The sequence below is a fragment of the Amblyraja radiata genome, chromosome 9 (assembly GCF_010909765.2).
Source record: "Amblyraja radiata isolate CabotCenter1 chromosome 9, sAmbRad1.1.pri, whole genome shotgun sequence".
Taxonomy (NCBI): Eukaryota; Metazoa; Chordata; class Chondrichthyes; order Rajiformes; family Rajidae; genus Amblyraja; species Amblyraja radiata.
The window spans coordinates 26,556,355-26,570,656 of record NC_045964.1 but is presented as its reverse complement, the minus strand read 5'-3'; the positions used below and the strand labels follow the sequence as shown (position 1 = coordinate 26,570,656).

General features: G+C 40.8%; 1 protein-coding gene across 5 annotated transcripts in view; it reads left to right on the top strand.

The window, feature by feature from the left end:
- ryr3 (ryanodine receptor 3) overlaps positions 1-14,302 on the top strand; it is a 358,203-nt gene that overhangs the window by 273,544 nt on the left and 70,357 nt on the right. For 4 of the 5 annotated variants that reach the window (XM_033026930.1, XM_033026929.1, XM_033026928.1 and 1 more), the window contains 8 exons: positions 2,432-2,483; positions 6,149-6,205; positions 7,262-7,361; positions 7,582-7,661; positions 7,960-8,036; positions 10,508-10,581; positions 10,860-10,877; positions 11,588-11,668. In XM_033026930.1, the coding sequence (XP_032882821.1) occupies positions 2,432-2,483; positions 6,149-6,205; positions 7,262-7,361; positions 7,582-7,661; positions 7,960-8,036; positions 10,508-10,581; positions 10,860-10,877; positions 11,588-11,668 (539 nt within the window). The remainder of the gene's footprint in view (positions 1-2,431; positions 2,484-6,148; positions 6,206-7,261; positions 7,362-7,581; positions 7,662-7,959; positions 8,037-10,507; positions 10,582-10,859; positions 10,878-11,587; positions 11,669-14,302) is intronic. The other variant, XM_033026931.1, reaches the window with a different exon arrangement.

Sequence of the window (14,302 nt, the reverse complement as noted above, 5' to 3'; positions counted from 1 at the left end):
CTTTATATACCTGAAGAAACTCTTGCTATCCTCTTCTGTCCTATTGGCTAGCTTACCTTCATATTTCATCTTTTCTCCCCATATTGCCTTTTTAATTACCTTCTGTTGTTCTTTAAAAGTTTCCCGATCCTTTGGCTTCCCACTAATCTTTGCAATGTTATATGCCTTCTCTTTTATAGACAATAGGTGCAGGAGTAGGCCATTTGGCCCTTTGAGTGTGATTATGGCTGATCATCCCCAATCAGTACCCCGTTCCTGCCTTCTCCCCATATCCCCTGACTCCGCTATCTTTAAGAGCCCTATCCAGCTCTCTCTTGAAAGTATCCAGTGAACCGGCCTCTACCGCCCTCTGAGGCAGAGAATTCCACAGACTCACAACTCTCTGTGGGAAAAAGTGTTTCCCCGTCTCCATTCTAAATGGCTTACCCCTTATTCTTAAACTGTGGCCCCTGGTTCTGGACTCCCCCAACATCGGGAAGATGTTTCCTGCCTCTAGCGTGTCCAAACCCTTAATAATCTTGTATGTTTCAATAAGATACCCTCTCATCCTTCTAAACTCCAGAGTATACAAGCCCAGCCGTTCCATTTATTTTTATATACTGTCCTTGACTTCCCTTGTCGGCTATGGCTGCCACATTCTTCCCCCAGAACCTTTCTTCCTCTTTGGAATGAAAAGATCCTGCATCCTCTGAATTATTCACAGAATTTCCTGCCATTGCTGTTCCACCGTCATTCCTGCTAGGGTCCCTTTCCAGTCACTTTGGCAAGCTCCTCCCTCATGCCTCTGTAGTCCCCTTTGCTCAGCTGTTATACAGACACATCTGATTTAATCTTCTCCCTCTCAAATTGCAGGTTAAATCTTATCATGTTGTGGTCACTACCTCCTAGTGGTTCCTTTATCTTGAGGTACCTTATCAAATCGGGTTCATTACACCGCACTAAATCAAGAATTGCCTTTTCCCTGGTGGGCTCCACTACAAGCTGCTCTAAGAAACCATCTTGGAGGCACTCCACAAATTCTTGGGGATCAGTACCAACCTGATTTTTCCCAGTCTACCTGCATATTGAAATCTCCCCTGACCACCATAACATTGACTTTCTCACATGCTGATTGTATCTCCTGATGTAACTTGTACCCTATATCATGGGTACTCTTTGGAGGCCTGTAAATAACTCCCATTGGGGTCTTTTTACCCTTGCAATTTCGCAGCTCTACCCACAATGAATCTAAATGTTCTGATCCTATGTCACGACTTGCTAAGGACGAACTTCATTCCTTACAAGCAGAGCTACCCCTCCGATAGGATGTATAACCTTGAATATTCAGCTCCCAGCTCCGTTCCTCTTGCAGCCACGTTTCTGCAATTCCCACATCATACCTACCAATTTCTATGTGCTACAAGCACATCCACTTTATTTCTTACACTACGTGTATTCAAGTACACCAGTATTCAACCCCTCTCCTCTCACACTGGGCCCGATTTTACCCGACCCTACTCTCTTACCCTTCTTAAACTTTCTGTCCTATTACTCCTGGAGACTTCTATAACTTTTCCTGCACTCTCTTCCCCTTTAACTCCACCCTTAAACTTTGATTTTGTTGACTGCAGCCCCGTATCTATCCTGAGACTTTGATCACGAGTTGGGGACTTTCTAGCCGGAGGGCATCGCTACTTATTTTAGATCTGTAGGCTGTAAGCCATCCGGTTCAGGGGATTTGTGGTCGTTGAACCCTCTTCATGTATCCAGAGGTTTATATTTATTAATATTACTGGTTACATTATATTCTTCACAACCTTTGGAGCCTAATTTTTTACATTTTTTATATATTGTTCTATGAAGACATATGTTTAATATTTCTTACCTTTCTTTATTTCTGCAGTATAATTTATTAGCCCTTGAGGGATTTCAATTTGCTTTTTTAATTGGCTGTTCCTGGTATATTCAGAACAGTTAAATTCCTTCACAGTATTTACTTTTAGTCTGGGAGCCTATCTAGAGATACCCCAACCTATAAAACGTTCTAAAATTGTTCAGGTTTGCAGGTTAATTGACTTTGGTAAGTTGTAAATATTGGCCCTAATGTGTAGGATACTGTTAGTGTACGGGGTGATCGCTGGTCGACAGGCCTGTTTCCATGCTGTATGTCTAAAGTTTATTTCTGCTTATTTCATTATGGTGCTAAAGTCATGAACATTTTGTTCTCTATATGTTAAACCTTTGCTGATGTTCCCAAGAGCTCATTCTGATCTAAAATCTGAGATATGAATAGGTGCTGAATATTTGTAAAATAAAAGTCATCCCAAATTCTTCAACCTTTATATTTGTTTTTATTTATTGGAGGGCTTTCATGAGATATTTTGCAGAACAAATTTATGTTAAAATGATGACTACAATGCAGAATTAATTAATCCAATATCACATGTTACAGTGCAATTGAAGAGGACCCCTTATACCTTGCATATGCAGACATGATGGCAAAAGTAAGTTTTCTGGAATGCTGGAGAAGTTCAGCATTATTCATTATGTAAACATAAATACAGAAACTGTTTCTGTGGAAACCGTGTCTATGTCCTTGACTTTTTATCAACGTGAAGATGACAAAATGCAAACGGATAATGCTAAGGAACAGTGTAGAAGAAAGGCGTCATTGCTCATCCTTTCACTTCAATTTGATTTTTTTAAATGTGTGGAAATCAACAAATGCTTGTGCTTGGAAGCAAAATTAAATGGGTTTTGGTGGAGAGAAAAAAAAGGTGTCCCTCAAACCGCTCGCCTCAAAAGGGAGATAGGCATAACTATTATTTTACGTTTAACTCAAAGCATTTGAGTGCAATGAATAAAGTTGTCAAGGCAATATCCTTGAATACCAATGAATAGGTATTCTGAAAAGAAAAGTAAAGTAGTTTGCTGAATGTTGATTTGTAGCATGATCCAAGGGAACAATAGCGGATGGGTTGAACAGAGTGCTGCAGAGATTGGCAAGGTTACCCATCATGTATGCACTGTGTGCCGAGCCCATACAAAATGGAGGTGGAATTGCTAATTTGTAAGGCACCAACAATGGACATTGAAAAGCAAAAGTTACTGGCCTGAAATATTAACAATTTTTCTCCCTCCACTTGTGCTGCTTGGCCTACTGAATATCATGAGCGTTTTCTGTGTCTAACTAGCAATGAATAAGAGTGATAGAGGGTTGCTGTAGAAGTTTCACCATCTGCACATTCTTGCTGTTCTTGTCTACGATCGTTGCTAGTTACAGAAATGCACATTAAATTTAAATTTTGCAGCTTTTGGAGAACCAAGCATCCATGGTCTTAAAAGTATGGGTCAAACACTGTCGGTGTCTATAAACCTAATGTTATACAAGCTTCAATTGGGTGATGATATAAGGGGCTATATTCCAGCGTGTCTAGTGCTGGGAATCTACTATGAAATATAAATGTCAAAATGCACTGTGATAATGGGAATATTACATATAGCTGCAGTAATCATGTCATGTTCCTTCTTTCAAGAAAATAGGCAGTGCCAATATTTCCATACAATTGTATATGTGTAATTATACTTTAAATTCAGATCAGCCCATTAATAGTTAAGCATGTTTGATCCTAGTTAGTGAAAGATTTATTTACAGAATGTGCAATAAGCGAGTTTGGTATACCGACTGTGCATGCCCAGGTCATAGGTCACTCGAGAAAAACATTCTTGGAAGCTGAGCTGTTGCGTTTATACAGACCTGCGTTTCTGATCTGCATACAGGCAACATCTCTGGAGAAGGGATGTCAAACTCCAACCCGATACATCACCTATTCCTTTTCTCCAAAGATGCTGCCTGTCCCATTTTGTGCGTATCCCCGTTGGGCATGCACAGGGCACGTACGTGAGGATGTTCTTCATTGACTATAGCTCTGCATTCAATACGGTCATCCCCACCAAGCTCACCACCAAACTCCACCAGCTAGGCCTCAGCTCGCCGATATGCGATTGGATCCTGAACTTTCTGACGGAGCGACCGCAGGCAGTGAGACTGGGCACGCACCTGTCCTCCACTGACACCCTGAGCCCCATGCTCTATTCCCTCTTCATTCATGACTCTGTTCCTGCATTCGACACCAACACCATCGTGAAGTTTGCAGACGACACAACAGTGATTGGGCTGATCACCAACGGTGATGAAACAAAATACAGAGCGGAGGTGCAGAACCTGGCGGACTGGTGCGCACGTAACAACTTGTCACTAAACACCTCCAAGACCAAGGAGTTGATTATTGACTTCAGGAGGTCCCATAATGGAGAATACGCCCCCAATCTCCATTTACGGGGAAAGTGTGGAGAGAGTGTCCAGCTTTAAGTTTCTGGGCACTCGCATTTCAGAGGACCTCACATGGTCCATCAACACCGCTGCGCTGGTCAAGAAGGCACAGCAACGACTGTTCTTCCTGAGGACATTAAAAAAGACTGGTCTGCCCCAACAGCTGCTGACAACGTTCTACCGCTGCACCACAGAGAGCATATTAACGTATGGCATCTCTGTGTGGTATCTCAGCTGCACGGAGACGGAGAGGAGAGCTCTTCAGCGCGTCGTCCACAGAGCGCAGAGGATTATTGGGACAGCTACCAGCCTTGGAGGGCATCTACCACACACAGTGCCTCAGGAAGGCCGTCAACATCCATAAAGACTCCTCACACCCTTGTAACGGACTGTTCGAACTACTTCCCTCCGGCAGACGTTATAAGGCCTTCTACGCCTGAGTCTCCAGACTCAGAAACAGCTTTATTCCCAGAGCTATAGCGGCTCTGAACCGGCCCTGCTGAGTGCCCCCCATCCCCCCTGGACTGTCTCCCTCAGATGGTCACGTCGCACAGTTTATTTATTTATTTTATTTTTTTGAAGCTGAATACTAAATCGCATTGCACTAATGTGCAATGACAATAAAATATATTATTATTATTATTGATGATTGGTGCTCAGCTTTCACCAGCACAGAGCAGGTTAACCGACAGCCACTGGATAAGGAGAGAGGTGCAGCTGACGGTCTCCAGCCCGTCGGGGAACGTGTTCCTCAGGAGTTGGAGCAGAGTTGAGCTGGAGTTAGCGCTACTTCTCCACGCTGGCTGTAAGCCTGGGGCCGCCACTGCTCCAGGCCAATGTCCTGTCAGTTCAGGGTCATCCCGGACATCTCCGGCCGCCCCGGACAGGGATGGGACACTCGGGATAGGACGGGGACGGTCCAGTAGCAATTCAACAGTGCTTCAACAGCCCTGGAGACCTGGGTTCGATCCTGACTACGGATGAAACGCAGGTCTGTACACACGCAGCAGCTCAGCTGCCGAGAATGTCTTTCCGCCAGTCCAGTCTCTCCCCGTCTCCCACTCGCATCTGCCCCCTCTCTCTTGCTGTTACACCCTGCTCTCCCGCTATCTGGCAGCCCCGTTCCTCAGATTAAATTTTTTAACATAAATTATGAATAAAGATAAGAAAATGTTTCAAACGCAAGTAATATTTTCGTATTCCAGTAGCAAACACATTAAGCATTAAATGAAAATAATAAATTCTTTAACTTTTTGAATATCTCATAATTGCAGATTAATGAACTGAACTAGAACTGGGACTGTAAATAGCGTGTGAACAGCAGAACAAGAAAGGAAGCTATTGAGTTAACAGAATTATAGACTTTCATTGGTAGAATAGTTAACAATTTATACAGCCAGCGCTTCGTTCGCTTTTTCTTAATCACAAATGACCTTTGCCAAATCCCATGATTCCTTGCATTTTTCGGAATACCGAACTCGCTTATTGTTTAAGTTAAAATGCCATTCTTTATGACCAACATCCTTGTCATTGATTTAAAAATGTTCAACTTGTTAACTGGTATTTGTGTTCCGGCTTGGATATTGGGATATTTTGTGAATTTAGAACTTTGAAAGTGAGAAATATTGATGCTGTACAGCACTTGGACCATGTCAGCCAAGTAGCCTAAACAGGCTTGTTCCACTTGTCTGTGCTTGGATGATTTTCCCCTAAATCTCTCCTATTCATATACCCGCCAGACGTTTATTTTGCATATTTGAAGTTTTCAAAGACATTTCAATGCTTGAGTGATTTGCTGAACAAAATCATTTAATTCTAACTTTGCTTTAATATTAGAGTTGCCATGTTGATGATGATGATGAAGAAGATGAAGAAAAAGAAAAAACTTTTGAAGTAAGTTGATAATAAGTTGTCAAATATTGAGTTGTTTATTCCAGAAAATAACCACATTCTTTAAAATAGTATCCTATCTTCGTGCTAAAAATGGACAATAGTATAAATGATATTGGAATAATGATGGAAAAGTGTGTAATAGTGGAGTGTGGTAATTGATAGCTATTGAACCCATGTCTTTGAGTTCCCAAGGCATATCTGTGTGATGTGTTATATCCCGTTTATATAATGTACAATTGAAACAATTATCAGTGTAAAGGGATGTCAAACCCAGCCCATCCAATGAGCACTATGATGAATACACCACTCACTTGCTTAGAAATTGCCTTGCACTTTTAATATACTAAACAGGTGCTACATTTAGATCTAACAACTCATCAGATGACCTGTAAAAAATATGGTGAGTTTGTGCGAAATAGTGGTTTAAAAAAAATTGTTAGGTTGGTTTTCACCCAGAATTTTTCATTAAAATGGTTGTTTTAGTGCAAATCCCACTGGCAACAGCACAAATAGTCCTAACTACTTGTCACTGATTTGCTGACCTCGGGCATGAATGTCACTCTCTGACAGCCACAAAACAGTTGCTGAAATGAATGCCAAAAGAAATTAAGGGAAACAGGAAATTCATTAGTTTTTTGTGTGCGTGGTTGCTGAAGGATCCACAATAAAACAGGATACATTGGGGGTTGATACGGCATCTGGACCGTACTGTCAAATCAACTCATTAAAATAAATTTAACATTCCTCTCTAATTTTGTTCTTGAAGTCTCGTGGATTTGGAGCTGCAACTTTGGGATCACAGGGTGACGGATGTCTGTCCTTTATCCATTGGTGCCCCTCAATGACGAGTTAGCAGTTGTTTTAAAATGAGTTTTTTTTTTAAAATCTTACATTTTACTTGCAGTGGTACAGTTAAAAATGATTCCTGTTATTTTACCCTTTCATTGTGATTTCGTGCAAGCTGCTTTCTAAAATATCACTTCTATCATGGACTTAAAAGATACATATTTCTGAGTAATATGCATTAAAATGGTTTGTTTTTTTATGTTCCAAAAGGAAAAGGAAATGGAGAAACAAATGACACTCTACCAGCAAGCAAGGCTTCACCAGCGTGCAGCAGCTGAGATGGTTATACAAATGATTAGTGCAAGCAAAGGTAGAGTGTAACCATGGTAACAGAACAACAGGCTTCATGTGAATAGCCCTCTTATCTTCCGTATTGCTAAAGCACTTTGAATTTGGATTGTTTTGTGATTGAAGTACACAGAGTAGATGAATACAACTTTATGTTGTTCTGTTATTGGAACAATGATTTTATTACTAGACTCTATATTTATTTTGCTATCATTCTTCATTTTTGTATTTTGTTCTTACAGGTGCATTAAGACCCATGGTGACCACAACATTAAAGCTTGGTATCTCCATTCTGAATGGTGGTAACCCTGATGTCCAGCGGGTAAAATAGCCTTTGCTATTAAAACATCTGTATCAGTTCTAGTGACATTAAAACACTAATCAAGTGTACTGATTTATTTATCTGTGCAAAACATTTTTTATTTTTAAGACTTGAATTGTAAAACATGGAAGCTAATATAAAGAAATGTAGCCATGAAAGTGGTCCTAATGATTCATTGCACTGATAGGAATGATAAACTGTGGAAAGTTTATTTAGTGAGCATATTCCATTAAAGTTAACTATAATACATTACATTTGTTAATTATTTATACATAAATAACGTAACGTTTTAATTTAGATAATGTTGGACTATTTGAAGGAGAAGAAAGAAAGTGGTTTTTTCAGGAGCCTGTCTGGATTGATGCGATCCTGCAGGTAAAAGAACAACGTTTAAACAATATGTTGAATTTGCTGGTCTCGTCCTGTCAGTGAGTCAACAGGCACATAGTCATGCTTATTCACAAAATCCATATGTCTTTGTTCTCAGAGTAAATGTAAGGTGACACCTAGGTGGTATCAGCATATCTTTTATTCATTCCATAATTATTCTCAGAATGTTGCAGTGGACCTTTTAGCACCACTGCGCAGGAGCTTTATACATCATGGGTGTTCTGTAGAACCACATAAAAAAAATATTCTGAGTCATTTATATCTGTGCAGTATGAAGATGTAGTCTAAAGAGCGGGCTCAACCTGAAATGTCACCTATCCATGTTCTTCAGAGATGCTGCCTGACCTGCTGAGTTTCTCCATCAATTTGTGTCTTTTTTTTAATAAACTAGTATCTGCAGTTCCTTGTATCCACAACCAAATTCTATACTCAGTAGATAGAGAAAAAAAGCTGGAGTAACTCAGCGGGACAAGCAGCATCTCTGGAGAGAAAGAATGGGTGAGGTTTTGAATCAAGACCCTTCTATACTCAGTACCCTGACTGATGAAGGCCAATGAATTGAAAGCCTTCTTTACCATCCTCTTTCAAAGAACAAAGCATTTGTACTCCTTGATCGCTCAGCTCTGTAACACTTCCCAGGCCCCTATCATTCAATGTGAAGGTACTGCCATAGGTTAACTTTCCAAAATGCAATACTACACACTGCATTGATCTCCATTAGCCTTTCTTCAGTCCACTTCCCCAGCTGACCAAGATCCTGCTGTAATTTTTGGTAACCACCTTCATAGGCCTCTTGTACAAAAAACAACTTTGCACCGCCATGCCCTGCTTTCTTCCAGGAAGCCAATTCTGTTTCCAGGCAGTCAGCTCTCCCTAAATGCCATGCGATCTAACCTTCCAGACCAGTCTGTCATGCAGAACCTTATCAATGGCCTTGTTGGAATCCATAAAAACAATGTCTACCGAATTACCCTCATCAACTTTCTTGGTTGCTTCTTCAAAAAACTCAATTTTGTTAGACATGATCTCCCATGTAGTAAATCATGCTGATTATCACTAATCAACCTCTGTCCATCCAAATACAGATACATCTTATAATAATAATATTAATACATTTTATTTATGGGCGCCTTTCAAGAGTCTCAAGGACACCTTACAAAAATTTAGCAGGTAGAGGAAAAACATGTAAGGGGAATGAAATAAATAGTAGAGACATGACTAGTACACCCTCAGAATCTTAACCCTCAGAATCTCCTCCAGTAACTTACGTACCACTGATGTTAGGCTCACTGGTCTACAGTTGCCAGGTGTTTCCTTGTAACCCTTCTTAAGAAGGGTTGCAACGTTAGCCACCCTCCAGTCATCCAGCACCTCATCTGTGTGTAGCAATGATTTCTATATCTCCGTCGGGGCTCCTGCAATTCCTTCCCTAGCATCCCACTGCGTCCATGGATACATCTGGTTAGGCCCAGGAGATTTATCTACCCTCATGTGCTTTTGAATATCCAACACCTCCTCGACTGTAATATGGACTGCCGTCAAGACACCTTCATTAACTGTTCCAAGCTTCCCAGCTGTCATGGCTTTCTCCACAGTAAAAGCAGAGGAGAAATACTTATTGATGACCTTGCTCATCTCTTGCGGCTCTTCAAATAGATGACCACTCTTGTTTGAGTTTTCCTGTTCACTCTTTCTAGTTGCCCTCTCTCCCTTGATGTACATAAAATATTTTTGGGTTCTCCTTAATCTTATCTGCCAGAGTTGCCAGATTCCAGGGTGGTCTTAGTAAGAAGATGAGCACTGTTCCTTGAGAGTAAGTTAGACTTCTTTGAAAAAATATGAGACCAAACACAAAGAAGTCCGAATGGGAGTAGGTAGAACAATAAAGTGCAGGCAACTGCAAGCTCAGGGTCAGGCTCGTAGACTAAATGCAGCGATGTTTTGCAAAGCAGTACCTCAATCTACGTTTGGTTTCTCCAATGCAACGATGACCATTGTTTCTCTCTCCACAGATGCCGTTGACCTGCTGAGTGTTTAAAGCATTTTACGTTTTTATTTCAGATTTTTAGCATTTGTAGTTTTTTTTTTTTTAAATCAATCTGTTAATATTCTTTGATCTTGAGGGAAGGCAGCCCATCACTATTTCAGCATAATTAGGCACAGGCAATACATTTGTTGTGCCCTCAAAGTACAAAAATCTGAACCAGCCAAATATAATTTCAGTCAATAAAGACCTGTGAAGTGCAAGTAGCAGATGCACCACAGTTTTTCATTTGGAAAATGCTATCTCCATGCTGTTTAGTATTACTTAATTATAATTGATTTCAAAATGGTCTTTAATTAGATGAGAAATTCAATATCATTTAAGGAGCAGTCTAAGCTAATGATTTCTCAAACTCTCCACATGGAAGGCAATTTTTGTACTCTTTTCCTTTCTTCCATTTGTGCAATTGCAGCATCCTTGACTTGAATGCCTTTGAGAGACAAAACAAAGCAGAAGGTCTGGGAATGGTGACTGAAGATGGAACACGTAAGAACTGAATCTTTTATCATGTCATTATAACAGTAATGAGTTAATCCTGCAGAAATACAGATTTGTTAACATATTATCTCCTACAAACTGTTTATCTGTAATTGTACCTTCATTACTTTACAATTATTACATTCTCATTGTTGAGTTTAACTTGTCTTACAAGTTCATATTGTTGTGGGTAATGTTTTGGTATTTTATTTGGTATACTTTATTAATAAATCATTTACTCAGATTTTTTTTCTCCTCCCTTGAACCTTAAAACCATTGGTCCACAGTCATTGTTCGCGGACATGGTAAATACATGGTTTAGATACTTTTGAATGGCAAACTGACCAAATGTGGACCAGAAAAAATACTAATACGATTCATATTTTCTAAATGAGAATGATCAGTTTTTAATGGTCAATAGACATTAATATACAGTTTTTTTCTGGTCCATTGAATCTGCTTATTATGTGACATGCATTGAGTATAACTTGAAACTGCTTGTTCATTAGAATTCTTACAGAAGAAATTATTGATATTTGCCAATAAGGAATGCCCTTTCATATAAGATTAAATATAAACATTTCCTTAACATGTTCAGATTTAATTTTAAATCCTTTTATATGCCATGTGGATGCACTTTAGAGCTTTGTGTATGTGTTTAACAGCATCAATATTCAGTCTGTATTTGCATTAGCATTGCATTATTTATTGTCATTTATGCCATTCATACATAACAGATAATAAGTAAGTTCAGCCCGTGTATGTGCAAGAAACCAAATTTAACATTTTTAAATGTCTGTTCACAAATTGTTCAAAGTTTGAAATATAAATAATTTTAAAGGTAAAAACAATAACACAACTTAAAACAATGATATATGAAGTTTTTTAATAGTATCATAGATGTTATGAATATCTATCATGCGTTAAGCACTAATTACAAATGGTTCCATTCTGGTGTGCTAAACACAGAAGTATCTTTCACAGTAAGCGTTTCATCTTTTTTTGACCTCACCAGGTGACAAGGTGTTACAGAATGATGAATTTACTCGGGATTTGTTTCGTTTCTTGCAATTGCTGTGTGAGGGACATAACGGTGGTAAGTTTAGTTCAATTATCATCTGATATGCATCAAAATGAGCACAAATACCTGAGAGAAAAATGAATGCAAAGGAGATACAAATCAAGTTTTTATTTGGTAGGGGAAAAAAACCTTCATAGGAACAAGATCATTTGTGCTGTTCACAAAACTGTTGCTGTCGAAAAGTAAAATTATGTGGCTCAGTTGATTCAGTAAAAGTAATAATGTGTGTACATGTAAGGCTTAAGTAGCTTGAAATGTTCTATAATGATTCGTTTTAATTCCGCATTAGTTAGTGTGATCTGGTTTCTCCTCTGTGAAACACTGAATGCGGATATGTTATGCCTCCCTGGCTGTATTAATTATTGACTTGAAGGAATTTGCAAATAATAGCACATCTTGTGACAAGGTGGAAATGGAGGAAATCTAATTAAGCAAATTTGCAACTGATTTTTAATGTGCATAATAAACATAAGGTTGGTTTCTCTGGTGATTTAGTCAACCAGATATCTGAGTCCCACAGTTCGGTTTAATCTCACATTTCTGTTTAATCACAGGTTTACTCTGAAAGCGCATCCTTATGTCTGGATCATATTATTGCCTCACATGGTTGGCTGCTTGCTAATACTCCCGTTGATGCATATGCATGAATAACATGAACTTGGGCCAGATACCAATAGACATCCTGTGAAATGTACCCAACAAGAAATCAATGCTAATAGCAGAGATGAAAAGGGAACACTTTTAAAATGGACAAATGATAGGAAATGATTATTGGGCATAGTAAATATATAGACATGTGTTTTTTTTTTTTAAAGCAGCAATGAAAGGAATAGATTGGGTAGATGCACAGTCTCTTGCCCAGAGTAGGTGAATCGAGGACCAGAGGACATAGCTTTAAGGTGAAGGGGAAAAGATTTAAGAGGAATCTGAGGAGTAACTTTTTCATACAAAGGTTGGTGGGTGTATGGAACGAGCTGCCAAAGGAGGTAGTTGAGGCAGCGATTAAGAAACAGTTAGACAGGTACATGGATAGGAGAGCTTTGTGGGGATATAGGCCAAATGGGACTAGTGTATCTAGGACATATTGGCTGACATGGGCAAGTTGGGCCGAAGGGCCTGCATTCACGCTTTTTGACTCTATGAAAGATATGGGTCATATTCATGAATAACTTCTGTGTGAAACAATTATCAAAAAGATGACCTTACCATTACAATCCATTTTTAAATGCTTTCACAAAACATAAAGTGTTGGAGGTATTCAGCAGGTCAGGGATCTAGGCAGAGAACAGGCAGACGGTGTTTTGGGTCGGGACACTTCTTCAAACCAATTGTGGTGATGGGGAGGAGAAAACTGGAAAAGGGAGGAGGGGGTGGGACAAAGCCTGGCAAGTAATAGGTAGATACAGGTCTTCTTCCTTCGTGTCCATCATCTATGTTTCATGTTCGGCCAGTGGACAGCCTTTTTGTTTGCCACCACTAGATCTTCCAGGCAGCATTGTTCACCAAGAAGTGGGCATCTTAGTAGGTGTGGCAGAGATTGTACAGATATTCCACATTCACATTCTGTGTCTGCCACATCTGCATAGCTCCATTTGTTCATATTGGTCTTGCATCGGCCCATCCTTTTGAGCCTATTGAGGATCTTCCAGTCACCAGGTGGTAGCTGTTCCTTGGTGGGGATAGGCCGTGTGCGGACGTGGCGTAGAAGGATGAAAAGCCAAAGCAAAGAAGTGGAAGCCAAATAACCGAACGGAATACAAAGCCGTAACGCCAAATAACCGGATACGTACGAAGCCGTAACGCCAAATAACCGGATACGTACGAAGCCGAAACGCCAACTAACCGAAAGGATGGGACGCCGAAAAGCAAACTCACCGAAAGGCCGCTCAGCCGAAACGCCAACTCACCGAAGGGCCGCTCTGCCGAAAAGTAAAATAACGGACATGATGTCGCCGGGGGGGCAGGACTTGTCAGCGATTGGTCCAGACCCCCGCGTCCATCACATCATTGGTCGGTGGAGACGGGAGGGTGGGGGTCATTTTGCCACACAAGCCATATGTGACTGGGCACTCTGAACCCGAGCACCAAGTTGTAAGCGGCCAAAGGAGCGCATCCCTCGGGACAGCCCCCACTCTCTCACGGCCACGGCCGCCCTCCACCTCGTCTCCCCCGTGCGGCCGCACTGTGACGGGCTGTGTGTCGGAAGCGCCGGGTGGAGCAGAGGTGTGGGACAGGCTGGTCCCTCTTCCCACCCAGAGTCACTGACTGCGATGCACTGCCCTCGGACCCCAACCCCCACACCGACCCCCGGGCCCTGACGGAACTCAGTGGAACAGGCAGCATCTCTGGAGAGAAGGAATGTGTGGCGTTTTGGGTCGAGACTATTCTTCAGACCTGAATGGTCTCAGCCGATGAAATGAGACAACTGTCACACCAAAGATGGACACAAAATGCTGGAGTGCCTCAGTGGGACTGGCAGCATCTCTGGAGAGAAGGAGTAGGTGGCGTTTCGGGTCGAGACACTTCAGTCTTCAGGTCTGAAGAATGGTCTCGACCCGAAACACCACCCATTTCTTCTCTCCAGAGATGCTGCCTGTTCCGCTGAGATAAAATTGTTCGATGTCATGCACACTTGTCATCGGCCCGCCA